Source organism: Arachis ipaensis, chromosome B10 (genome assembly GCF_059453495.1).
Source record: "Arachis ipaensis isolate K30076 ecotype BB chromosome B10, ASM5945349v1, whole genome shotgun sequence".
In the NCBI taxonomy this organism is placed as follows: domain Eukaryota; kingdom Viridiplantae; phylum Streptophyta; class Magnoliopsida; order Fabales; family Fabaceae; genus Arachis; species Arachis ipaensis.
Window position 1 is genome coordinate 119,608,590 of NC_142435.1, and position 25,569 is coordinate 119,634,158.

The 25,569-nt window shown below is 34.7% G+C and overlaps 5 protein-coding genes across 10 annotated transcripts; 2 read left to right on the forward strand and 3 right to left on the reverse strand.

Annotated features, from left to right (window-relative positions):
- The first annotated feature begins 1,610 nt into the window (after positions 1–1,610).
- On the forward strand, positions 1,611–7,495 carry LOC107620976 (uncharacterized). Of its 2 annotated transcripts, none has more exons than XM_021113843.2 (7): positions 1,611–2,595; positions 4,381–4,499; positions 4,590–4,931; positions 5,162–5,208; positions 5,590–5,652; positions 5,779–5,911; positions 7,070–7,495. In XM_021113843.2, exons 2-7 carry the CDS (start codon positions 4,421–4,423, stop codon positions 7,084–7,086), a joined length of 681 nt encoding a protein of 226 aa, XP_020969502.1. In that variant the 5' UTR covers positions 1,611–2,595; positions 4,381–4,420; the 3' UTR covers positions 7,087–7,495. The 2 variants fall into 2 exon arrangements, with proteins under 2 accessions (XP_020969502.1, XP_016178529.1); XM_016323043.3 differs by having other exon boundaries at positions 1,613–2,595; positions 4,391–4,499.
- A 1,823-nt stretch (positions 7,496–9,318) lies between these two features.
- LOC107623668 (mediator of RNA polymerase II transcription subunit 21-like) lies at positions 9,319–10,891 on the reverse strand. Its single transcript, XM_016326015.3, has 4 exons — positions 10,406–10,891; positions 10,224–10,301; positions 10,021–10,072; positions 9,319–9,619 (listed from the first exon to the last, which is right to left on the reverse strand). Exons 1-4 carry the CDS (start codon positions 10,610–10,612, stop codon positions 9,543–9,545), a joined length of 414 nt encoding a protein of 137 aa, XP_016181501.1. The 5' UTR covers positions 10,613–10,891; the 3' UTR covers positions 9,319–9,542.
- A 1,361-nt stretch (positions 10,892–12,252) lies between these two features.
- LOC107624232 (uncharacterized) lies at positions 12,253–19,395 on the forward strand. 3 transcript variants are annotated; one of them, XR_015907605.1, is made up of 8 exons: positions 12,253–13,316; positions 13,489–13,659; positions 13,777–14,011; positions 14,154–14,376; positions 14,537–14,681; positions 14,862–15,130; positions 15,671–16,738; positions 16,878–19,395. XR_015907605.1 is itself a non-coding variant. In XM_016326713.3 (6 exons), exons 1-5 carry the CDS (start codon positions 12,948–12,950, stop codon positions 14,643–14,645), a joined length of 1,107 nt encoding a protein of 368 aa, XP_016182199.1. In that variant the 5' UTR covers positions 12,253–12,947; the 3' UTR covers positions 14,646–14,681; positions 14,862–15,258. The 3 variants fall into 3 exon arrangements, 1 of the variants encoding a protein (XP_016182199.1); XR_015907604.1 differs by having other exon boundaries at positions 14,862–15,126; XM_016326713.3 differs by lacking the exons at positions 15,671–16,738; positions 16,878–19,395 and having other exon boundaries at positions 14,862–15,258.
- On the reverse strand, positions 15,631–19,285 carry LOC107623945 (uncharacterized). Its single transcript, XM_016326354.3, has 6 exons — positions 18,911–19,285; positions 18,609–18,823; positions 16,816–18,423; positions 16,587–16,719; positions 16,137–16,489; positions 15,631–16,047 (listed from the first exon to the last, which is right to left on the reverse strand). The coding sequence occupies exons 1-6, from the start codon at positions 19,179–19,181 to the stop codon at positions 15,823–15,825; spliced, it is 2,805 nt and encodes a 934-aa protein (XP_016181840.1). The 5' UTR covers positions 19,182–19,285; the 3' UTR covers positions 15,631–15,822.
- Positions 19,396–19,751: 356 nt separating the features above from the next.
- On the reverse strand, positions 19,752–21,694 carry LOC107621562 (uncharacterized). Of its 3 annotated transcripts, none has more exons than XM_016323592.3 (4): positions 21,399–21,694; positions 20,890–20,995; positions 20,175–20,323; positions 19,752–20,048 (listed from the first exon to the last, which is right to left on the reverse strand). In XM_016323592.3, the coding sequence occupies exons 1-4, from the start codon at positions 21,537–21,539 to the stop codon at positions 20,034–20,036; spliced, it is 411 nt and encodes a 136-aa protein (XP_016179078.1). In that variant the 5' UTR covers positions 21,540–21,694; the 3' UTR covers positions 19,752–20,033. The 3 variants fall into 3 exon arrangements, with proteins under 3 accessions (XP_016179078.1, XP_016179077.1, XP_088365883.1); XM_016323591.3 differs by having other exon boundaries at positions 19,752–20,086; positions 21,399–21,684; XM_088509757.1 differs by having other exon boundaries at positions 19,752–20,089; positions 21,399–21,684.
- Positions 21,695–25,569: the final 3,875 nt, after the last annotated feature.

The window sequence follows — 25,569 nt, forward strand, 5'->3', positions numbered from 1 at the left end:
AGTTCAACTGGTGCAAAAACCAAAGCAAGAATGATAAGTGTGCTTTCTCTCTCTATGATCTTGTTTAGTAACTCTCTCGTTACACAAGTCTTTCAAGCAAGCTTATGGCCATTCATAAGTAGGCCAGGGCCATAGATGTCTAAGCATAACAAAAGGCAACCACTCATTTCCTTTGGTTAAATTTGTTGAAAACAATAATTGATATACACTATATCTATAAAATAAAGTGAAGTAAGAATGAATAAAAGATGTATTTTTCCCATATTTATGTCTAATTCAAAGAGAATTTGAGTAAATTCACCAAATACTAGATGTGCACAGGACCTTGAAAGTGCATTCAACTCATGCATGTACTTTAACTTGCTTTGTTTGTTGGTTGGTTGGTTGGCAGAGTATGCATATACAATGACAGTAACAGTGGCTGGGAATGTATATAGCTTTGGGGTCATCCTGCTTGAACTGCTGACTGGAAAGTGGAAAGCCTGCGGTGACAGAGGGAACCGAATTGGTGAAGTGGGTTTTGCATAATTTGGTGAACAAAGACTACATTCTTGATTCCAATGTTAGCAAAACATCTCAAGCTGTGAGAAACCAGATGCTAGCAAGACCAAAGACGAAGAGTGTGCTAAGAATGCTTCTGAATGCTAGATAGATGAAGCCATCATATTATTTGTTCTGCAAGGTTGCAATGAAATAAATCTTCTAAGTAGAGAACTTTTCTTGTACAGTGAAATCATATTAGATCATACATACAAGTGTTGATATCATTTAGTTCAAGGTGTTGGATTTTAGATCCTCCAATTTCATAGGAAAATTTTAAGAAGGATCTAAACTTTATCATGGATTTTATATACCTAACAATACTATAATAGCAATGTTATTTTTTATTAGTGTTTTGCTCAAGCTCCAAATTATTCGATGTCATATTGGGTTTTTTGCCTGCCTTGGATTTTTCAAAGGAAAACGAAAATGGTAGTTAAATATATATATTTCTATCGTATACTAATTTAGTATAACTATATAAGACTTCACAGAAAAGGACTTAATCTTAAGATTTTTGATAGAAAAATGATAAATAATTAGAAATATTTTTCTGTGATAATAAATGTTGATTGGCACATAGTTTTTTTTTTCTTTTTTTTTCCTTAAAAAAATCAAGTATAAATGTGTGTTTGGAAAAATTTATTAATAAAGTGTTTGTATTTAATTTTCAATTAAGAAAAATGTGGAACAACTCTATACTACGTTTTTGTTAAGCAAAACTTTTATGTGTCTCATATTAATAGAAGTAAACAACTCCATAAATCTGATTGTTAGAGAGAATTATTGTCTTTCAATCTTGATTAGTCAGTTAATGTAACTATTTTACCAACTTATTTAAGAATTTTAATAGCTGGTAGAGGGAGAAGACGATTGAGAGGAGAGAGAGAAGGGAGATCGGTATAATTTTGTAACACATCTCATAACAAATTCCTATAATAATATTAACATTGACAACTTCTAACACAGTATAATTAAATGTCAATTTGATAGAATGGCTACAACAGCCTCGTCAAGATGAAGAATCTAATTATGATTCATATCAGATTATAAATCTAATAATTTGATAGAGTGGCTACCAAAGTACCAATCTCCCCTGTCAATAGAACCATTCCAGTTTTTTCATTCAGGTTTCTTCAAATTCAAACAGTTATCGTTTAAACAAATCCTGAATTTGATTTAATTCCTTTCCTGAAATCAAGAAACAGGCAAGAATGTTAGTTAACAACCTTGATCAAATTATAGAGCAATGCAAGTTTACCGAATAAACAAAAGAACAAGGAAAAAAAAATGCTAAAGTAGCTTGAAACCAGTTCATTATTCAAAATCGTTGCACTTGGAGAATCTTATGTTATATAAATTGCACACATGGCTAACCATTCAAAACATCTTATTAGATACTTCTATTCAAGATTAAACAGTTTTTCTAAATATGAGTATGACCAAAATGTTGCTGTTCAATAAGGCCTCTAGTTAACAACTTTACTAGCTAGAGATCTCTCCTAATCATATCTTAGTAATCAACATTAATTTACATTTTAGTACGATCTGAATAGAAAATAAGCAGAAAACTCGGATGAAAAGATTGAGATTGGAGATAACCTCCAGCTTCGAGTTGCTTCTGTAGTTCTTGGCCTATAGCATCATTCTCAGCCTGTAATATGACGTACAAAAAAAAAACGTTTGAAGTTATACGGCGCCGTTTTGATTTTTTTAAGAAAGGAATAAAAAACCTAGCCTTGCCTTTACTCCCTTACGGCCTCACCCCCTTCCCCCAACACCCCCTATCCCCTACCAATTCGGGAATCACTCTGAAGTCTGAAGTGAACTCTGAAGCAAAGTTAAATCTCCAAATCAAAACCCTAGGTTCTCCCTACAACGTTTCTGCCGCAGTGCTGCCGCCGTCCGTGCTGTCAGCGCCGTCCGTGGCCAAGCCCTCTCTTGTAGCTCGGCGTCCTTCTTCCCCCTGTCCTCCGTCCGTCCTCCGTGCTCTGTTTTGTTGGCTTGGAGCAGCTCGCCGTGCGCCGCTCGTCGTCGTCCGTGTCTCCGTCGAAGGTTAGTGTCACTGCTTTCACTTCTTCGGTTCTTGTTCGTGTCTCCGTCTTCTCTCCCCAGAGCCTGCCTCTGTTTGCTGATTTTTAAAGGGAAATTGTGAAATTGCTAATTTTTGCTGATTTTGTGCTGCTGCTCTTTCTTTACTTCCTGAAATTTTTGTTGAAAATTTCTTGCTGCTGCTAAAAATGAAAATCAAATCATTATTAAAATTTTTGTTTAGGGATTACTTGTTGCTGTTTTGTAATGTTTGTTGAAATTTCAGGTTTAGTGTGATTAGGATTACTTGCTGCTGTTGAAATTTCAGGTTCAGTGTGATTAGGGATTACTTGTTGCTGTTTTGTAATGTTTGTTGAAATTTCAGGTTTAGTGTGATTAGGGATTACTTGCTGCTGTTGAAATTTCAGGTTCAATGTGATTAGGGATTACTTGTTGCTATACTTGTTGCTGTTGAAATTTCAGGTTCAGTGTGACTAGGGATTACTTGTTGCTGTTTTGTAATGTTTGTTGAAATTTCAGGTTTAATGTGATTAGGGATTACTTGCTGCTGTTGAAATTTCAGGTTTAGTGTGACTAGGGATTACTTGTTGCTGTTTTGTAATGTAATAATGTTTGTTGCTGAATGATAATTTGTACTGCTGCTGTTTTTAATTTTGTGTATGATTTGTTAATTTCAGTTATGAATGATAGTATTAATCAAGAAGCAATTGCTGATAACAATGCATCTGTGAATAATAACTTGCCTACCAATCCTCCTATTTTGATTTTGTTACTTTCAAATTCGCTCCAGTCCATTTACAGGTTCAAAAACACGGATGAAGTTGCCTTTGTTAATAACTTCTATGTTTCTTTTGCTTTTCTGGGATTTAATTGATATATAGCTTCAATTCGGTCACTATTTTTCTTGCTGATCTGCTAATGGTTTGGTATTGCTTTTACAATTGCTGCTTTTACACTTGCTGCAGCCACTGCTGAATAGTTCCTGTGCACATGTGTGGACCATTTATTTAACATACATGGCAACTTGAGAGAAACCAGAGCCATGCATTTGATATAAGGCTTGCTTTTTAGATTTGTATATTTAGTATTTACAACCTAAGCAATTTCTTTCTGCTATTATTATTATTATTATTATTGCTTACTGTATCTGTTTAGTAGTACTTTTAATGTTTTTCTCGTTTTCAATTTGTTATAAATTTCTTTTGTACTCCATAATGTAATATATACTAAGGGCGTCTCCATGTTGGCATTTAATATTTAGGTTTTTTTTTTTTTTATTATTTAACTTTTGAGTTTGTATTTTGATAAGATCGTGTGAATTTGGTTGATGATATTTTATGTAGTGTTTTAAATTTCGAATATATTTTAAGATTTATATTAGACTATAATTATATTTTAGGATGTTTATTTATAATTTATTTATTATTCTATTCATAAATGATTTTTTCGGTTGAACCACCGGTTGGACCAGTAAACCAGTGAACTAGTAACTAGAATGGTTTGATGACCGGTCCGGTTCTCAGAACCTTGTATGAAATAAAACAGCGCCGTTTGGGAAATTTTTGAAAACCAGCCGAGTCCCTGTTCGGTTCGACTGACCGGCTCCCGGCCGGTTCGGCTGTTCATCGGCGGTTTTCAAATTTGGTGGTTATAGTTTTTAACTGAACCGCAAACCTCGTCGGTTCATGGTTTGACCGGACAGTTCGAACCGGTTTTCAGAACCTTGGTTTTTTGGCTTTTTCAAGTTTGTAGATTTGTAGCCCTTTTTTCTTACTATATTATTTTTAGTATATTAAAGGCAAAATTTCCAAGGCATAGAGCGAAGAAAATGGTCAAACAATCAACTCAATTGAAGGAACTTAAAACCCAAACGCAGCAACCTCAATTCAAGGAGCTTGAAATCGAAGGTACAGCAAAATCAAATAACAAATTTCTTGATCAGCATAAAGTTTTCACTATTTATTTTCATTAAAACTCTACCTGTGTGTTTGTGGCAGTGGAGCGTCAAATCAGTGCAATTAGGGTGGTTCGTGATGTTGAGATCGAGCGATTGTTGATGGAACTTCGTTTGGTTTGGTCATGTTTCAGTGAGGAACAGCTCCGGAAGCCAATGCTGCAGGTCTTCGAAGAAACCTTACCGAATCTCTCAATTGTGAAAGATGAAGGGAATGGGAAATTCGATGTGAAGTGGAAAGAGAGAGGGAGCAGAATGTCCACGACCTGTGGTGGTGTAGGAAGAGATTTGCACGCTTCTCTGTTCCAGAGGCTTTCAATTGCTTTTCCTTCGGAATGTCCTTCGGTTCCTCAGTTTGGTGGTTTTGAATACTCTAGCAATACTGGTAGTGTTTAGTTTTCTCTTTCGATTTAACTCATTTCATATCTGAATTAAAGTTTCTTAAATTGAATTAAAAAAATGGAAATGTGTGTTATGAAACATACTATTGTTCTATGCCCCTTAAATTGTTTGAGTTCCTTCAATTTTGAACGATTTTACTATAGATATTATAGTTCTTATACATTTTGGCATAGATTGTAGTTGATACCTGTTAGTTTACTTCTTTGTTGGCAGGGAGAACAGGATTTCTTGGTGATGAAAATCTCCATTTTAAGGACTTTGTATGTTCTCTATCTTCTCTGTGCACTTTGATTAATTGTATTTTGTAACATCCTATCCTTAGCTGGCTTGTTTGGGTCACTTACGCTGGACTTGATGCAACATAAAATTGGGGTAGCTGTGTAGGAGCAGCATTAATATAGCACTTCCATTCTCATTTCCATCATGTGCTGAAGCATCCATGAATTGATTTGAATGAGAAATGTTGCTATTCATTTAGGATCGTTTCATGTACAGATGGAAGAGAACTTACCCCTATTACTAGTTTCTTTTCATACGCTGCTAAATCTATTATGACTAACTTAAACATCTTGCAAATAACAACTAATTAGTGATTGCAATGTATTGTGATAATATGAATTGATTGAATGTCTGTTACATAGGTTTTTGAGGAGCCATGTGAAGCTCAGACTCTCACAAGTCAAGAAGGTCTTCAGACTCCCAATGTCCGTATTTTCTCCCTTTATTTTTTACCTTCTGTTTTTTATGGATGACTTTATGAACTCTAGTATTCATTGCTGAGGCTATTTTTTAAACAGCTGTGATTAATTTGGCTTTGTTGCCTTTTGCAGGTGAGTAGTCAGCGCTTGTCTGTTGGGATGACACCCAAAACCCTTAGGCTGCCGAAACCTGGCGAGATGCTTCTCTCTGTCCATGGATCACCTCTTGGTGTTTACAAGGAAAATAACATGGAAGCTATATATGGTATGAAGCAAATGTTCTATTTGAAACTATTGCTATATCTTGTTCATTTAATTTCCTTGTTGCATGAAGAGAAGGCGACAACTCCTTTTGTTTAACATCTGCATACTTTCCCAAAAATAAACTACGAAGATGGTACTCGAAAGTTTATGCCGCTAATAAAAATAACCTGGAAAGATAACAAATAAGCTCCAAAAGATTTAAAAAGTGAGAAAACTAACGGGATATTAGTTATATTTTTTCATAAAATACTTTAGATATTAGATTTCGATGCGATATTTTGTAAGCATTATTAGAAAAATGAGACTTTGTCATAGTTAAAATTTGGTGATTTGTCAAGGAATTATTTCGATGTTTTTTGTGAATGATTGAATTTAAAATAAAATGTACAAGTTGTTTGCTAAATACAAAATTCCTTTATCGTTTATGTAAAAAAAATATGATATTTTTGTTAATTTTGTCACGTTTTTTATCTTCTGAGACTTATTTGTCATTCGTAGAAATCTTATTTGGTTATTTTTCATAGTGATATGAGTTTTTTGGTGCAATTTCGGTAGTTTACCTTGTTCCTAATAGCATGTGAGCTATTTTTAGCTCAATTTGTTAGTTACTTTATAAGCTAAGCTCTTGACCCCGTGAGCTACTGAGCTTGAGCTAAAAATTTGAGCTCATTTATTAAATGAGTCAAACTTAACTTTGCTATGTTCCATGAGCAGGGTTGTATATTCATTTATCGGTTCACATAGATATGTAGATGCCTGAGACCTTGGCATAATATCACCTATATCATTATATATTATCAATAATAATATATAATATCTCAATTATTTGCATAATGTGTCTTGTAGAATAAATATGTTGAAAATAAGTATGTGCTTATAGCCAAAAGCTTAATTAATATCTAAGGGTTAATGTTCAAATGGTCTTTGAAATTTTACTTGTGCATCAAGATTCCATAATAAGATTAAGCTCAATAATAAATCAGTCAAACCATGAGTTGAGCTAAATATTATCAAGCTGAGTTTGAGCATTGTCAATTTTGGGGTCGACTTTGCGTATTTTCAACCCTTGATTTTGTTTTTGTTCTTGTTCTTTCACACTGAATGAAAATCCTGGAATCTTCCAGAATGCTCTAGTTATGATATCTATTATTATCTGCAGAGTCAGAAGAAGGTTAAATGCCTGCTAAAGCTGTTATGCGCACTGACAGTACCATCCTCTTCATCTCCTTAGAGGATGGCCATGTAAATTTGGTGGCCCCTAGTTCATCATTTTTCATTTAATGTTCTACAGTTTTAGATGAATGCCATTGACCATTCTACAAAGTTGCTTATACCATATAGTTTCAAATTCAGTGTTGGTTTATACTTGGGGAAGCATAATTGTTAGATTATTACATATTTACATTGAGGTTCAGTTATTTAGTCAGTAATGAGAATTATTCTCCTAAATATGTATGTTAGTATTGGTTTTCATTCTGTTAAGAGTAGTACAAACTACTTACAATGAGTATGTAAGTGATAGCTACGATTGATTGTATTGGTCAACCTCATTTTAAATTTATGCTTAGATTTTTCTCCCAGCCTACTCAATTTGTCTGAGACTCCGTGCATTGCATTGGCTATTGACATTTGTTAATCCTTCGTGTTATAAATTTTAATAATTTGAATTGTGTATTCTTTTTGCTAATAGATGTTTTATATTGTTATGAAAACCATCATGTAGTATTTAATCTGAAAGTAATAGCAGAAGCAATAGAATAATAGCAAGCGGCATACAATCCCATAAAAAAGAAAAGAAAAAGTTAGACGTAAGTTGATTGTGCAATAAATCTTTCTCCTTTTTCACCCTATCGACGTTTGCAATGTAGCATTTGGATTAAGTCCAAAGTAGTTTTTGAGATTGTCTGTTTGTACCGAAAAAGTTTTTGAGATTTTAATTACATTATAAATATCTTTAAGATTAAAAAAATTGTATTATTATCATTTCAACAAATATTTATTGTCAAAACTAAAGTAACGTCGTTTTGTCTAATCTAACAAGTAAGGATATGTGTTAAGTTACTCAAGGTATGATGTGTAATTCGACAGAGAGGGGATAGGAACCACGAGGTGCAATTTTTTTAATCTTGGAGATTTTTATAGCGCAATTAAAATTTCGGTGATTTTTTTCGGTGCAAGCGGCTAATTTTAATGACCACTTTAGAGTTTAACAGAGTTTACGTCGTAATATTTTCTCTTATGTTGCAAATAGTTGGTGTTTTTTTATCTTGAAGTGTTGGTATTCAATCCATGGTCTGACTATTGGCACACTCTTCGTTCAAAGATAAAGTCTAATGAGTTATATGTCATTATCCTGTTTAGTTGAAGATAAATATAGAAATTGAAATAAACAAAATTATTAAAATATTCTTACTAATAAAAAAATTAAAATTAGAATAAAATTCCCATTCGGTCATCCCACACGTTGAAAACAAAAGAAACAAAGAGAGAGCAGAGACTGAACGAAAAGATATGGAAGAAGAGGAAGAAAAGAGAGAAGAGGGGAGGGAGAGACGACGCGGATGGTAGGGGTGTTCGTGCAGTTTGGATCGGTTTTCCAGCATAGAATTTACAGATGAAAGATAGAATACCTAATAGCACAGATTTTGCTTAGTATGCCATTTTTGTACAGTGAAATCATATTAGATCATACATACAAGTGTTGATATCATTTAGTTCATAGTGTTGGATTTTAGATCCTCCAATTTCATAGGAAAATTTTAAGAAGAATTTAAACTTTATTATGGATTTTATATACCTAACAATACTATAATAGCAATGTTATTTTTTATTAGTGTTTTGCTCAAGCTCCAAATTATTCGATGTCATATTGGGTTTTTTGCCTGCCTTGAATTTTTCAAAGGAAAACGAAAATGGTCGTTAAATATATATATATATTTCTATCATATACTAATTTGATATAACTACATAAGACTTCACAAAAAGGGACCTAATCTTAAGATTTTTGATAGAAAAATAATAACCAATTAGAAATATTTTCCTGTGACAATAAATGTTGATTGGCACATAGTTTTCCTTTTCTGTTTTTTCCTTAAAAAAATCAAGTATTAATATGTGTTTGGTAAAATTTATTAATAAAATGTTTGTATTTAATTTTCAATTAAGAAAAATATGAAACAACTTCATACTAAGTTTTTGTTAAGCAAAACTTTTTATGTGTCTCATTAATAGAAGTAAGCAACTCTATAAGTCTGATTGTTAGAGAGAATTATTGCCTTTCAATCTTGATTAGTCAGATAATGTAACTATTTTACCAACTTATTTAAGGGTTTTAATAACTGGTAGAGGGAGAGGACGATTGAGAGGAGAGAGAGAGGGGAGATCGGTATAATTTTGTAACACGTCTCATAACAAATCCCTATAATAATATTAACATTACCAACTTCTAACACAGCATAATTCAATGTCAATTTGATAGAGTGACTACAACAGCCTCGTCGACATGAAGAATCTAATAACTTAACAAAGGCTTCTAAAAGGTTATACTGCAGACTATGATTCATGTCAAACTGGAGATAAAGTTGTGGCTACCAAAGTGCCAATCTCCCGTCAATAGAATCATTCCAGTTTCTTCATTCAGGTTTCTTTAAATTCAAACAGTTATCTGACGCTCGTTTAAACAAATCCTGAACTTGATTTAATTCCTTCTCTGAAATCAAGAAGCAGGCAAGAATGTTAGCTAACAACCTTGATCAAATTATAGAGCAATGCAAGTTTACCGAATAAACAAAAGAACAAGGGAAAAAAATGCTAAAGTAGCTTGAAACCAGTTCATTATTCAAAATCGTTGCATCTTATGTTATATAAATTGCACACATGGCTAACCATTCAAAACATCTAATTAGATACTTCTATTCAAGATTAAACAGTTTTTCTAAATATGAGTATGACCAAAATGTTGCTGTTCAATAAGGCCTCTAGTTAACAACTTTACTAGCTAGAGATCTCTCCTAATCATATCTTAGTAATCAACATTAATTTACATTTTAGTACGATCTGAATAGAAAATAAGCAGAAAACTCGGATGAAAAGATTGAAATTGGAGATAACCTGCAGCTTCGAGTTGCTTTTGTAGTTCTTGGCCTATAGCATCATTCTCAGCCTGTAATGTGAAGTACAAATATAAGCAGAATCCCAATGTAACAACTGATTCCCTCTTCAGATGAGGCTTTACATTATTAAGAAAAGCGAAAACCCTAAAATAATAATTAAAAAAAAAAAAAGATGAGACTGAAAAGCAGTTAGGTCGACACCTGTAGGTCAGCAATCCTTTTAATCTGCGCTTCTTCACCTCCCTCGGATATTGGAAGTGCCGCAACTAATGCATCAAACTGCAGAAAAGATACCAAAAACGTTTCAAGATTATAAGGAAGATTAGGGCAGCAAAGAAAACAAGAAGTAAGGAACCCTGTGCTTTAGCTAAAATGATGCATACCTGTTTAGCAGCCTTCACCAAACCAGCACTCATCAGCTTGGGCTGTTCAGAAAAGTTTGAGCCATCCTCCGTAGGATGAGGAGGTGGTTCAGGATAATGTGGTGAGAGCCGATTAGGAGGAGCATCCCTTTGCAAGGTCCCAATGGTATTGAAAGCAAGATGTGCAATCAAATTAACTTGTTCTTGTAATTGAGAAATTATATCCATTAAAACTGAAAATTCCTGGAGCAAAAGTTGAGACCTGGCAGAATCGAGCAGAGACAACCACCCACGCTGCAGTGCAGGCAGCAACAACCACGCACAGCTCGAGCACTCACTAGCGGAGGAGGGAGATGAGACGCAAGCACACGAGGCAGAGGATACGGCGAGAGGCACGGCGACGGCGGCGAGAGGCACGGCGACGGCGGCGAGCGTGCGGTGGCGGTGAATCTAGGTGAGCTGAGAGTGAGTAAGTGAGTGAGAGAGAGAGATGGGAGTGGGGTGGGTAGCTTCAGAACTAGGGTTTTTTTTTGTTAATTAAAAACGTCAAACGACGTCGTTTAGGAGCGGGGATTTAAAAAAAGATTCTAATAACCAAACCGGTCATCAAACCGTTTTAACTACTGATTTATTAATTTATTGGTTCAACTGATTTAAAAAATCGTTTTATAACAAATAAAAATATAAATACACACTGAAATATAATTATAGTTTAATATAAATTTTAAAATATTATTCAAATTAAAAGTATTACATAAATCACAATGTTATAATCTCATTCAAATACAAACTCAAAAGTCATAACAAAAAACAACCAAACATAAAATGCCAACATCTAAATTTGTCAACAACCAAACATAAACTGCCATATTTTATAAACATGGCGCAGAACCACCAAACAACTTCCACTATTCATCTACAAGGTACAATCCCATAACCATGCTATTAGTTATCAAATTAAAAAAATGAAAGTATAAAATATGTGTATAGATACATGGCTGCAATCACACTCCTCCACCATTCATATATGTTTGTGCATGTTTTCTGACATGATTGTAAATAGATTGAGAGGCAAGCAGTATGCAACTATTTGGGTTCTAAAATTGTATTTTATCTCCAATAAATAAATATTGATGCTGAATTATGTTCAAACTCAGTTCAACTTTTACTTTAGTCCTTACCTCCTTATTCCTTTAGTTCAATTCTTTAGTACTTCTACCAAATATAAAAAAAAAAGAAATAAAAAAAAGAAAAAAAAAGGGAAGAAAGAAGGATGCATAATCATTCATTTTTATTTTTAATAATTGCAAATATTTTAATTTTAAACAAAAAAAAGTGTACGGAATAATTCTAGTTTTGGGTGGCAAGTGGCAACCATTGATTTTGGGTTTTAGTTTCAAATATTCTGGCAAATTATTATGACCTTCACAACTGATAATTGTTCTGAACAACAATGTCCTTTTCAAGTGCTGGTTATTGCCAAACACATGAACTATCAATAGAGAAAAAACTGGGTTTAGTGAAAGTGACATTTCAACCATTTACTAGTGCTTCAAATTATTATGAGTTATGATTTGCCATGTAGAGAGATCCCATCATCCTTCCATCTATTAATTATTATTAATATATTAATAATAAATACAGTTATTAAAAGTTTTAGCTTCTAGTTCTTTACTCTTCCCTGCATTCCCGAACCATCAATAGCAATAAGCATTTAAGAACCATAAGATATTTTACCTAAAGTAGCACTCTAAAACTGTTTGAATTACAATCCAAATGGTATAAAGTTTAGAAAAATTTTCAAATGTTCTCACTATTACAGGCTTACAGCAACCCGCAGCAACCCATTGATCTCAACATAGATAATTAGACACAGTGATACACAATAAACAAAATCAACAGCAGAAAGGTTGGAATCAAGAATATCAGAATCAAATCACAGATTAACTGATTAACTAACAAACTAAAACCACAATTACAGTTACAAAAATAAAAAATACCTTCGAGGGTAGGGCTGCGCGATGGAACAGAGCTGACGCCGCTGAAGGACTGGAGCGCGGTGGAACAGAGCTGGCGCGGCGGGACAGTGGCTGCGCGATGGAGACACGAGGCGCGGCGGGACAGTGGCTGTGCGATGGAGGCACGAGGCGCGGCGGGATAGTGGCTTCGAAGTTCAATCGGTGGCGGAGACCACGGTAGTGGGGAAGGCCGCTTCCAGAAGTTGCGACGGCGGCGATAACAGGGCGGTGGCTGGACGGAAGTGAGGGAATGAGGAAGGAGGAGTGAGTGGGTGAGGTCGTGAGGCATGAAACAAAACGACGCCGTTTGGGAAAATTTTGAAGAACGGCCGGGTCCCCGTTCGGTTCGACTGACCGGCTCCCGGTCGGTTCGGTGGTTCATCAGCGGTTCTCAAATTTGGCGGTTATAGTTTTTAACCGAAACCTCGTCGGTTCACGGTTCGACCGGACGGTTCGAACCGGTTTTCAGAACCTTGGTTTTTTGGCTTTTTCAACTATACATCTAACTGTAGAAACATTGGGGACTGGGGAGAGGGTGAAAAGAAATGGTTACTACTACTATGTTGTCTGTCCCGAACATGAGAACACTGGAAACAAGGTTGGGGGCAGGGTCTTACCTTGCTCAACCTTGTTTTTGGTGCAGCTGCAACTTCAATCCCACAGTTTCATTGTCAGTAGTATCATGTAAAATTCAAAAGCCTGCCACAGGACTTACTACCAAGAAAACGAAGCTTAATTCTTCAGACTCATTGAATCAAACAGTTGGTGGGCACAACAAGGAGAAGAAGAAAAGAGTGTTCTTTTTAGATGTTAATCCACTCTGTTACGAAGGAAGCAAACCTAGCTTGCACTCTTTTCTTCGATGGCTCTCTCTTTTCCTCTCCCAAGTCAGCCTTACTGACCCTGTCATTGCTGTAAGACTCTGTAACATTCTCTTTCTGCCTTAAATTTTGGTTCTGCTGTTGCCCCCATGAATTGAATTGATTATGGTTTGTTTCAATATTTGTATATAAGGTTAAAACTACTTGACAAATTTCGTTAATCCAATTGTGATAACCCTTTGAGATTTATCTCATGATTAAGCAGGTTGTTGACGGAGAAAGAGGTAGTGAGCATCGTAGACAATTACTACCTTCTTATAAAGCACAGAGAACAAAGTTCATGAGACACTTATCATCTTCACAGAGACTTTCAAAAGGCTATGTTGGCAAGTCCTATCAAGTTATCAGCGATGTTCTTCGAAAATGCAATGTGCCTGTGAGTTTTTATTCTCATGAACAATATGCTTTGTGTCTATATATGCCTTAGTATTTGATTATTTACTTTACTTTGATTCAATCACATTATTCATTAGTGCAAGATGAAAGCATGCAGATTATAAAAGTCGATGGCCATGAAGCCGATGATGTTGTGGCTACACTTGCAGGACAAGTTCTCGATAAAGGATTTCGAGTGGTGATAGCCTCCCCTGATAAGGATTTCAAACAGCTTATCTCTGAAGATGTGCAAATAGTTATGCCATTGCCGGAGTTAAGAAGGTGGTCTTTCTACACCCTGAAGCACTACAAAGATCAGTATAATTGTGACCCCCAATCTGATCTGAGTCTTAGTGAGTACAACATACACCTAGCCATCGTTTGATATGTTTGACATATATATTCATTGACAATATGTGAAGTTCTTGTAACTGGTGATAAATCTTAATGTCATTATGTCTAATATTGTTATTAATGTGTGCTCTCGCTTTGTAGGATGTATTGTAGGTGATGAAGTAGATGGTGTTCCTGGTATCCAACATGTGGTCCCTAGTTTTGGTCGAAAGACTGCTGTAAAACTTATTAAGAAGCATGGATCATTGGAAAATTTATTAGGTGCAGCTGCAATAAGGACTGTGGGCAAACCATATGCACAAGATGCCCTTACAAAGTATGCCGATTACTTACGCCGAAACTATCAAGTTCTTGCCTTGAAAAGGTGCCACTGCTGTTTCCTTCTAAATCTTTTGTTCACGTTGGATTGTTGCTTTCTTGGTTTGAATGATAAGGATAATTCTTGCAAATGCATCCTCTCCTCCTATCTTCAAACATCCTCACTTTCTTCCTTTTTGACAACCAAAGATCACGTTTTGTAACAGAGATGTAAATGTTCAACTTTTGGAAGAGTGGTTAGTTGACAGAAACACAAACAATGATAAAATTGCACTATCCACCTTTTTGAAATATTTGGAAGGAAGTAAAGAGTGACTCACAATGACTGACTCAACGGTTGAATCCTTATAGGTATGTGCTTCAGAATATCTACCTTCAGATTCATATTTTTCCTTACTCTGGGCCAAAGAATTGGTTTATGGTAGTATTAATATTATTCACTTTTGCACTAGTAGATATATATAACATAACAAAATTACTGAGACATATAAGGTTTTACTAATAATTGAATGTGACACCTATGTTTCGCAGAAGAATTGGCATGCCAAAAATTTTATGTTGCATAGTTAGAGGGACTCCAATCTATGCAAATGAGATCAAAGCTGTGTTAAGCTAGCAAAGGACCAGCTAAACCTGAGTAGAGAAAGATTGAGTCACATTGTCTCGCACAAGATTGATCCTTGTCACCATATCAATGAACAATATTCAAGTAATAGGGAAGAATTTGAGGCTATTATTTAGGCAACACTAAACAATAAACATGATTCATTGAAGAGTCGAGACATTTCAATTTTCAGTGGGTATTACATGTTTCTCAATTTACTTGTGAAATTGCTTTAATTACCTTTGTATTTGCATTTTGTTGACAAAGATTTTCGCGAAGATCCTTTTATTTGTTATAAAACATAAAGAATTTCATTAGCAGCAAGATCCTTTTCGAAGCAATGACACCAATGTGTTCAAACACTTCACTTACCCTGTGCTTGGAAGATCAATTTTTCTAATGAGAAATTTGGAGGATAAAGAAATGTCTCTACCATGAATTGATTTGTGATTAATAACAATAACAATAGATCTGTGATATGTACCTTAAAAACAAATAACAAAGATTGGTGTTTACAAAAGTGAAATAAAATCACAAGACATTCGACCTGAATCGACTCATTTGAATTTCATTACCAAAACTACATAATTACTATAATATTCGTAATATATAATTAAAAATCATTATTGTATCTTTGTAAAATCACGATCTAAGAAAATTATTATGTCCTCTCATTTGGTAGACAGAGTCAATATATATGACACTAAATTTTATTCTCGAATTAACCCTGTGGCAGGATTTGAATCATTGCAAGATGGATAAAAATTTGTACATCAATTGGTTCTATAAGGTAATAGACTGCTAGAGAAATTGTGTCCATACAACAAGGAAAATAAGGACTAAACAAAACTGTTCAGCAGGCTGGACTGAACTCTAAAGTTGGGCGGATCATTTCCCATACTGAGAATTGTGAAGCAGAATGAGCTTCAATCCACTTGCAGCACCCTTTGATGACTTCCTCACCGGCAGACGACAGTACTTCTCCCTCAAAACATGATCATCCTGACAAGACCAAGTCTGCCCTCGAGGAGAGCTGTTGGTCCATAGGAACCTCTCTGAGAATGGATTCACCAGGCTCGCGCGAAATTCCTGCGCTGATTCACAGAGCAACCCCTGCAGTAACAATCATAGAGAATTTCATCCAAGAGAGTTTGGAAAATGAAGACAACCATGATTGCAAATATGAAAAGTGTATACTATACCTCTGCCATGCTTTTGATCTTCAAAGTGACATCCTCACTAAGCAGGACAAGTTGTCCATCATTTTGCCTTCTTTTATATGCAAGAGCAAAGTCAAGGATTTGATCTTCTGCCGTCGGTGAAGCAATTTCCATAATCGCAGCAGGAAAAGTCCAACTCTCTTCATTAAACTGAGTTTGAGGAGAAGCAGGTGGGGTAGGAGCAATCAACCTTTCTTCTTCCATTGAGCTTTGGACATGAATCCACCATCTTGTCTTCAACATACAGTCCTCAATCCATTCTAGTGCCAAGGAAGCGCCTGAGTTTCTTTTAAAAACGGAGTACTGTCTCTTCTTACTGTCCAGCTCCCTTATGACTGAATATTACAGAACGACAACCATATTTATGAGGATTGAAAAACAGCAAAATTTGAAGCAGTTAGTGAGGCAAAAATCTTGACAAAAATATATTACCCGATCTTGGGACGATTAATTGAGTTCCCTTGAGACCTTGTAAAAGCTGTAGAGCATTCCTTGATTCCTTGTTCATAAGAGTTGCAGTGTCCACAACCATATCCCAGCTCCTCTTTTGGTCCAAGCAAATATCCTGTTAATGCAACAGATGTGTAAGCATTCACTAAAATATATTTTTTTAATCAATCATAATAAGCATAAATGGATTATTCTCCTTATGTCTACTTACCGAATGGTTGATGTGCATGTCAAAAATTCGTCCATCCTTACCAACATCAATGCCTTTTGCAGCAGAAACAGGACAGGTGGTCCCTCCTGCATCTATTAGAAGTTGGAAGGGCACCCTTGCCACTCTGTTATCCAGTGTCATAGTATCTGTTGCCAGCTCAATATGATTGCCAAAGGGTTTTCTTCGCGACTTCGGTTCTTGGGCTAGTTTTGGAGTTGCGTTCTCTTTCTTTGAAGCGGCCATTATCTTTCTATTTGAACTTTTTGAGCACTGTGCCAACTCAAGACTGCCAAAAGGCTTTCTTCGTGATTTGTGCTCTGGGGCTACTTTTGGAGCTTCATTCTCTGTGTGTGAAGAGGGAATTATATTTTCATCTGGATAGATGTTGGCACTAAACAGGCTCTCTGAATTTTGTGAACATTGAGCTTTGGAACATTTAGTTTCTTCGAGAATACTCTTCTTTGCCAGATGATGCAGTCTAAGAGTATTTGGGCTGAGATTTTCCTGATCTGGAGCAAATAATTCTTCTTTCACCCCATCCAAAACAGAGAAAAGATCCTTCTGCGACCTTTGAGACTTGGAAGGCTTAACTTCTTCAAGCATGCCCATCTTTTTGGAGCATAGCAATTGAAGGGTATTTGGACTGAAGTTTTCCTTATCTGGAGTGAAGACTTCATCATCATTGTCTTCTTCCTCATCAGCACTAGCCTTGCTCCTTGATGCACTCTTGCTGGTTTGAATTTGGGGAGCATTGGCAGCTTTACCCCTTCTTGACCAAATATTACTATTTGTTGATTTTTTAGCCATTGCTTCTTTGCAACTTCCAAAGGTTTCCATATTATATTGGAGGGTCTTGTTATTCCTAATACTCAGAACAGTTTCTGAAGCCATTGACAAATTCTCCGACCCTAGCTGAAGTGACGAGGAGCAGATACCAGCAGTGTATTTGTTTCCAATATCTTCAAGTATCTCATCCAGTGAGAACTCTTCACCACATGGATCTTGTTTCTCTCCATCAGGTAGTGAATCCACACCAACTTCTTCAACTTCGATGTGTTTACAATTCGTATAAGGAATTACTTCCTCAACTGACCTGCATGTGTCGTCGTAACTGCACACTCCTCCTCCAGCAGATAAAATGTCAGTAACCTTTCCAGTATCTTTGGCTGTACACTCATACTCAGATTCTGTATGTACTATACCCTCGGCTACACATTCTTCCCCGAAAGATGCAGGATCAGTATTAAAAAGCAAGCAGGACCACTGGTTTTCACAGGACGACAATTGAGAAGGAATTTTGCCAGGTGGAGTGTAGAATCCCTGCATCTCAGTTCCCTGGCCAACAACTTTCACAGCTTTCATATCAGGTGGTGAATGAACCTCGATTATAGAGTCAGAGAGTTTATTTTCAACAGCAGAGCTTGGAAATCCAATCATTTCATCTCTGCATTGACTCTTCATTTCTTCCAACACAGGGGATGCGGCTAGAATGTCATTTTCTTTGGTAACTCCGAAATTCTCATCAAGGAATAAAGAGGAGATACACTTGAGAATTGAATCCACTGACTGAATTTCATCCTCTTCAACAGGAATACAATTCTTCAACATCTACAAAAATGCAGCAACATAAACTTCCAACAAGGATAAAAAAGACAAAGCAAGCCTTATTCCATAACACAAAGCAATGTTTACAAGGCTCAAAACAAGAGTGTGACACATGATATAATAAAAATTGCTAACAAAACCATAAAGAAATAAGCATACAGCAAGCAGAATATCACAAATAATTCTACCTGTTTTCCCTCCTCTTCCTCTTCTTGTTGTTCTTCCTCTGGAACCGCCTCAAGCTGGGACAGAAATAGGTTTTCCATATCATAGGCACGGTTAATGGGAATCCAATGTAGACGATAAACCCTGCTGGAAACCCCGATCTTGAGCGTGTCACCTGCCTTCATCTCCACGCTAGCTCCAGCTTCCACCTTCTTCCCAGAAACCCATGTCCCGTGAACTGCAAATAAAACGGAAAAGAGAGACCTGCCATCAAGCTTCTTCCAACGGATAAAAAGAAAAACAAAAAGACGAGATTAAGGAGTACCGGAAGATAAATCTTGAACGAAGAGAGATTGAGAGGAGGGTTTGGAGCGGATTTGGAGGTGGAATCGGCTGATGCTGGGGTGAGTGAGCATGAGATCGCAATCAGGGTGGCGACCAACCATCAGAACATCTTCGTGAGAGCTTCTTGAGGCTGACGGTGACGGGGGCTTGTTGACAATGAAGATGTTCTTCAGGATCGTGTTGTTCTTCAGCACTGTGAAAACTGGGATCTTTACCTCCTCATCTTCTTCAGCTTTTGATTTGGAAGCCATTCCTTCTTCTTTGACGGAAAGGGAAATGGGAGTAGACAAGAATGGGGGAATAGAGGGTTTTTGAATTTGATTTTTTAAATTACTCGACCGTTGAAGCTTCAAACGGCTATTGGCCAAATGCACGCGTTACACAATGATGATATAGACTGCAATTATTAGGCTATGGGAGATTGCGGATTTTAAAATTGTTCCTATATTTCAATAACAATTTCATTATTCTTTCGAGCATAACCAAATGCAATTATGCACATAAAAGGATTGAGCTGGTAGATCTTCTTCACTGAATCGCGAGTTGCTTGACTGTACAATTTAAACATGAACGAATTTTCACTCAAAAAACTAAAAGAAAAATTCTCAAGCATGCTTCGTATGACCGTCAAAATGTTCTTATACACCAACACACCATTACAAATTTACATACAGCATTTGTCCTACTCTTTTGATATCCCAAAAATTTTAAGAGCCAACCAATAGTCAAATTCCAGACGAAGTTTACACGGCACCAGTATTGAAGAAAAATAAGTGAACGGCTCTCAACAAGGAAACAAAAATAAATAAATAAATAAATAAAGGAAATAGTTCTCGTCCTTGATTATCCATGGTTATGATGAACACGAGCTAAAAGGGGTAAAATTATACCCCCACTTCCCCTTTGAATAGTGTAGTAAGTATACATGAAAAGGTATATTACAATGATAAGAAAAACAACAACAAAAAATCCATCTCTACGACCATGTAATCTGATCTCCTCACTGAGACGAAATTCCTTAGAGTTTAATCCGGAAGGAAAAAAAAGATAGTATGAACAACTATTCCTCCTTATTACGAGCAATGCTTGCACGATGTCTTAGTTCAGCTCTTTTCCACCTAACAATCAAGTAACACAAGGAGAAGAGTGTGTTGATCTGCTAGAGACAAGATACTTCAAGTTAATGTATTGAATAAGAAAAGAGGACCATCATTTAAATGAGTTACATGATGGAAAATACTAACCAGAATTATCATAGCAATGACAAGAAGGGGTCCCGACCAAAGAACTGAGATAAATAGTCCATTTGGATCAAAATAGTTTTGACTAGAGAAGCTTTTCGAGTTCATCCTCAGAACAGTGTTAAGCCTCTCAGCGAGATATACACTGGCCACTGCATTAGAACATTCTCTCGGTAAGAAAAGATACATAAAGACGAGAAATTCAGGAATATCTTCAAGACTGCCATTCAACTGCACAAAGAGATGTGTCAATGAATATAATAAAGATGTTTAAATGGTATTACAAATCCCGGAGAAATTCATTGATATCTTCAAGATTTAGTGACTTCCAATGATTCACCTACTTAACAACTTGTTACAAAATTGTCATACTCCCATGTCCTAAACACATTGCTGCATTCTAGCTACATTCATTTTGTAAATCAAAAAATCAAAACGATATTTCATATCAGCATCTCTCACCAGTGGTTACTAGTTAAGATCATCCTAAACAAATATATCTAGTTCCGTAGGCCCTCTTCCTTATGTGACAAGTTTAGAAATGTTCACAATGATCAAATCAAATACGACAAGAGAGAAAAAGGATTTGCACACATGAATTCAAAAATCAAAATCAAAATGAAAACAGGAATCTGAAAACTTCACATAAAAATTGCATATTATGAAGAGGAAAGAAGCTATAGCTAACTACATGAAAAGTAACAGATCATATTCATACATGTGAGAAGGAACAAACACATCTGGAAGTTAGTTTTCCTCCTGGTGATGATAGTCACAAGAAGCAACACTATGTGGAACCCACCCAAACCAATCAACCATGGTTCCTGAAACACAACCAACCAACCGTCTTAACTAACTGGATAGAAATAATAACAGAATTAACAAATCCATATTTCACATTATTACATGACCCTTATGTGATTTTAGCTAGAGTATGGTTAGCAATTAATAACATATTGTTAGATGATTATCGGATTGATTAGTTAAGCTATTCTTGTAATGAACTTGTTAGTCATAGCCAATATAAATAGCGAGGCAACTAACAGAATCAGTTTCAGATTGCCAATTTCACTTCATTCATTTTTTCATCTTTCTTTCTTACTGTGTTTTCTGAAAACATCTCTTTTCTCTCTTCCTCTTACAACTTCCCACATTCTTAACACACATTATTAATTAATCAACACGCAAATCCACACAGATTTAGAATTCAATTGTGAATTAACTTACCTTCCAATCAATGGCGTGGAAGAAGCCGATGAAGTTATCGTAGGCGGGGAGGAGGCCGGCACGAAACTCGGAAGACAGCTTCTGGACGAGATCCGCCATGAGATCCATGTGCTCCTCCACTGCAGATTTCACCTCCTCCATTCTAACTAACTTCAAAGCTATCTGTGAAATCGTTGAATCTGCATTACAATTTGGAACTATAACAATTAGAATCAACGACAGCAACAACCGCAACTGAAGCTAGACTCTTCTCGTGAATCTTCGCCAAATCCCCCAACCTTCTCCAGCTTCTCATTGTGGGCCCGTAAATGGGCTGGGCCCAATATAAATTTTGGTAACCGAAACAAGACTAAAAGAAGGCATGCTTTGTCATGGACCCCAATAATAAAGTGTGAATAAATATAAAAGAGAAGGTGTTTGCTACGGTACGATGATAAATTTATACGTACCGATACGTTTAAAATATGGACAAATAATAATAAGACGTGTGGAATTTATTTTTCATGTCAGCATTTAATTTTTTTTTTTAAATATATAGTATATCACCACTTTTACTAAAACACCTTTTTAATTAAATAAAAATAAAAAACATTTATTTATTTAATTTTATAAAAAGACTTAAACATTCTTCCTTTATTTGATTAGACAAAAATATCCTTTTAAATTAATCAAATTTTAAAATTCAATTAATTCTAATTTTATAGTTTCAAATAATTAAAATAATAAAACAAAAACATATTAAAAAAATAAAAATCAAAATTATTCTTCATCTGTGTTAAACATATTAAAAAAACAAAAAATTAAAATTGTTCTTCGTTTGGGTTCAAAAACCTTCTAATTCACGCCTCTGAAGAGATATGAGGGGTTTGATCTAAGGTTTTTCGATTTTGTCGTTGGTCTCTCTTTAGCAGTCCATGCCGATTGTTCGAATCTAGGGTTTTCAATTTTTGCTGTTGTGGGAAAACTCGACCTCGAATTGATGTTTCTTTCCAGAGAGAATTGTGGGATCAATGAAGATGGAGAAATATTATGCATGGGTCCGGTCCTGAGGAGTGGAAACACAGCCGGCACATGTGGCCTGTACCTTCCAACGCCACCGCTGTAGCCCCTGATTCTTCACCGTCTGAATATATATGCAAAGACAGAGAGAGAGGATAGGAAGAGGAGAGAAGAAGATGAAGAAAATTGAAACCTTCAAAGACTTGAATGAGAAGGTTTCTGAAACCAGACGAAGAATAATTTTAGTTTTTTGTTTTTTTAATATGTTTAACACAGATGAATAATAATTTTAATTTTTTGTTTTTTTAATATGTTTTTGTTTTATTGTTTCAATTATTTGAAATTATAAAATTAGGATTAATTGAAATTTAAAATTTGATTAATTTAAAAGAGTATTTTTGTCTAATCAAATAAAGGAAGGATATTTAAGTTTTTTTATAAAATTAAATAAATACATTTTTTTATTTTTATTTAATTAAAAGGGTGTTTTAGTAAAAGTGGTGATATACTATATATTTAAAAAAGAAAAAATTAAATACTGACGTGGAAAATAAATTCCACATATCTTATTGTTATTTGTCTATATTTTAAACGTATCGGTACATATGAATTTATCATCGTACCATAGCAAACACCGAAAGGGAAACTATTTAAGGGTAGAAGATCATATTTTAGGAAAGTTTTCAAATGGTCCAGAGCACTTTTTTGGAACTCTCATGTTCCATGTAAAGTGTCCATTGAATTTAATAATTAATTAAACAAAGGGTTGTGATTTTCTATGTAACATGTGTTTATAATGGAAAGCATTGTGAGGTGTGTATCAAATTTTGCGTTTCACGAGGTATGATTTATGGAAATTACATCCTGCTGCCTCTTGACACAAGCTTCTCTTGTTGGTGGCGTGGCTTGGTGGCTTAGTCGTTCGTTTTTTGGATGGCTTACCTTATGTTTTCCATTTTTTTTTGTCATGACCTTTTGTTTTGGTTGCTGATTTCTTTATTGAACGGTTAATAGACATTTTTGGTACATGATTTTTCTTATATTAATTTAAGGATAATGAATAATTTTTAAGTGCATCATTTTTGTATGATTTTTGGCTAGCATTATTTTATGAGATTACAAACTCTGAAACCATAATTGTTAAATTTACAGTCTTTTTTATTTTTTTTTTTTGGTTTATTATTTAGGCTGAGAAATCCGACTCACAGATAACAAATGGAACTAAGTCTTATACATCTATTTAGTATTAATATAGTATAGTAAAAAAACGTGCCACATTCTCTTTTCTTTATAAAGTAGTATTTTTGATTTTTTATATTTGGAACAAATTTTAATTTAGTCTTTAACATTTTAAATACTATTTTCATTTCAAAAAATTTTAAACAGATTTAATATAGTCTTACTATTAAATTTAACACTAATAGTTAATAAAATGACTGATATAGACGTTAATAATATTACTAATTAAGTCATATCTTTTTCTATATATTAAAAAAATATATATAGTCAAAATCTTTTTATAACATTTTTCTCATTTTTTTGGTACAAAATTTTAAATCTTAATAATCAATTATGAACGCTTCAAAATCAAAAGAAAAATTTTTTATATTAGTGACGGTTGGTGGATCGATATTACTTATATACTGAAATCGAATGTTATTGGCTATTCAATATGCGAATTGTTTGTGTCAAATTTAATGGTAGGACAACATTAAACCTGCTTAAATATTTTTTGGGATTGAAATAGGAGATTTAAATTTTTTTTTATTGAAGTATGACGTTTGAAACGTTAAGGACCAAATTAGGATTTGGCCAAAACATTGAGAACCAAAATAATATTTTATCCCATTAAATAAACTAAATAAGGTTCTCTTGGAGAAAATAATATTTGATCCCATTAATAACTTTTTTCATGTTTATTTGTACTGAACAATTCAAATAAAATTTATTAAAATTTTTAATTTTTTATTCTTTTTTAATACTAATTTTTTTTGCTTGAATACTAATTTAAATGTGTTGGTTTTTATAAAAATAATGTGTTAATTTCAAATGAACAATTTTAAATTATATCGATTTTTTTAGAAATTAATAATTTTTTGTTCGTGTATGTTACTAATCTAAAATAATGTTTAAAATTTTAAACTTAACTAAAACAAAAAAAAAGATACGAAAATTTAGTGCAACTATAAATATGGAGAATCGAAGAAGGTAGAAACCGTATGTGAATAGTATAAAGTTATTGATAATTATTTAAATTATCAAATGAATAAAAAAATATGGTTATTAAAAAATGTTATATGAATCTCCCCAATCACTTCTCTAAGTAAATCGAATGACCTAGACTAGATTTAGCTCTCTATATAAATCTAATCACCCTGTTTTGATTTATGCATGTGTAAATCTAATCACTATGTTTAGATTTACTAGGATAGCATGCACGCATGCATAAATTGAAACAACCTGATTAGATTTACTAGGATAACATGCAAATATGTATAAATCGAACTAGACTGTTTTGATTTATATAGAAAGCTAAATCTAGTCTGACTCATTTAATTTACATAGAGATGTGATTAGGGTGATTCACGTTGCATTTATGTGATTATATTTCTGCAATAGTCCGACTTGTATATAATTTTAATACTTATTATGCTTTTTTTAATTTAAAAAAAATAAAAAAGTTAATATCTCTATGTGTTATATACTTATATATAATATTTTAGATAAATTATTTTTTAAAATATTTTGATAAAAAATATATTATTGTTACGTTGGGTAACCAGAGATTGATGGGCTAGACTCATAAGGTTGGCCCAATCGGGTGAATGAGGAGGCTTTTGATCCGACTCCCGGTCAAGAGTCCTCGTCCGACTTATGTATGTGCAAGGGAAGGGGGGTGGTACCTGGAAAGACACTCCGATGCCTAAGTCAGCAATGGTCTAAGCAAGTTTAAGAGTATGGGACTTCTAATTACCTGAGGATTGTCAGTGTACTTATAATGGTAAACCCATAACTACCGTTGGGATGGTTCCACCTTTTAAGGAGGATAACCGTCCCTTTATCTTAGGGAGGTTGAGATTTGACTTGGGGAGTGGGTTGAAAGATTTTAGAGACAGTTACTTATTTGAATGAGTGTTATCTGTCCGTTAACACTCTTTACCGACTTCCTAGC

Bases quoted from the DNA above. Each gene is read 5' to 3' on its own strand.
- LOC107620976 (XM_021113843.2), top strand. From the start codon at position 4,421: ATGGTCAAACAATCAACTCAATTGAAGGAACTTAAAACCCAAACGCAG. The intron at 4,500-4,589 runs GTACAGCAAAAT...TGTTTGTGGCAG, and splicing joins CAAGGAGCTTGAAATCGAAG to TGGAGCGTCAAATCAGTGCA. The intron at 5,653-5,778 runs GTCCGTATTTTC...TGCCTTTTGCAG, and splicing joins AAGGTCTTCAGACTCCCAAT to GTGAGTAGTCAGCGCTTGTC.
- LOC107623668 (XM_016326015.3), bottom strand. From the start codon at position 10,612: ATGGATATAATTTCTCAATTACAAGAACAAGTTAATTTGATTGCACAT. The intron at 10,302-10,405 runs GTATGCATCATT...TCTTTTCTGCAG, and splicing joins TGGTGAAGGCTGCTAAACAG to TTTGATGCATTAGTTGCGGC. The intron at 9,620-10,020 runs GTTATCTCCAAT...TCTTGATTTCAG, and splicing joins AAAGCAACTCGAAGCTGCAG to AGAAGGAATTAAATCAAGTT.
- LOC107624232 (XM_016326713.3), top strand. From the start codon at position 12,948: ATGGTTACTACTACTATGTTGTCTGTCCCGAACATGAGAACACTGGAA. The intron at 13,660-13,776 runs GTGAGTTTTTAT...GAAAGCATGCAG, and splicing joins TTCGAAAATGCAATGTGCCT to ATTATAAAAGTCGATGGCCA. The intron at 14,377-14,536 runs GTGCCACTGCTG...GTTTTGTAACAG, and splicing joins CAAGTTCTTGCCTTGAAAAG to AGATGTAAATGTTCAACTTT.
- LOC107623945 (XM_016326354.3), bottom strand. From the start codon at position 19,181: ATGGCTTCCAAATCAAAAGCTGAAGAAGATGAGGAGGTAAAGATCCCA. The intron at 18,424-18,608 runs GTAGAATTATTT...GCATTTTTGTAG, and splicing joins AGGAAGAGGAGGGAAAACAG to ATGTTGAAGAATTGTATTCC. The intron at 16,490-16,586 runs GTAATATATTTT...TGTAATATTCAG, and splicing joins ATTAATCGTCCCAAGATCGG to TCATAAGGGAGCTGGACAGT.
- LOC107621562 (XM_088509757.1), bottom strand. From the start codon at position 21,539: ATGGAGGAGGTGAAATCTGCAGTGGAGGAGCACATGGATCTCATGGCG. The intron at 20,324-20,889 runs GTATGAATATGA...GTTCTAATGCAG, and splicing joins GTGTTTGTTCCTTCTCACAT to TGGCCAGTGTATATCTCGCT. The intron at 20,090-20,174 runs GTTAGTATTTTC...TCTTGTCTCTAG, and splicing joins TCATTGCTATGATAATTCTG to CAGATCAACACACTCTTCTC.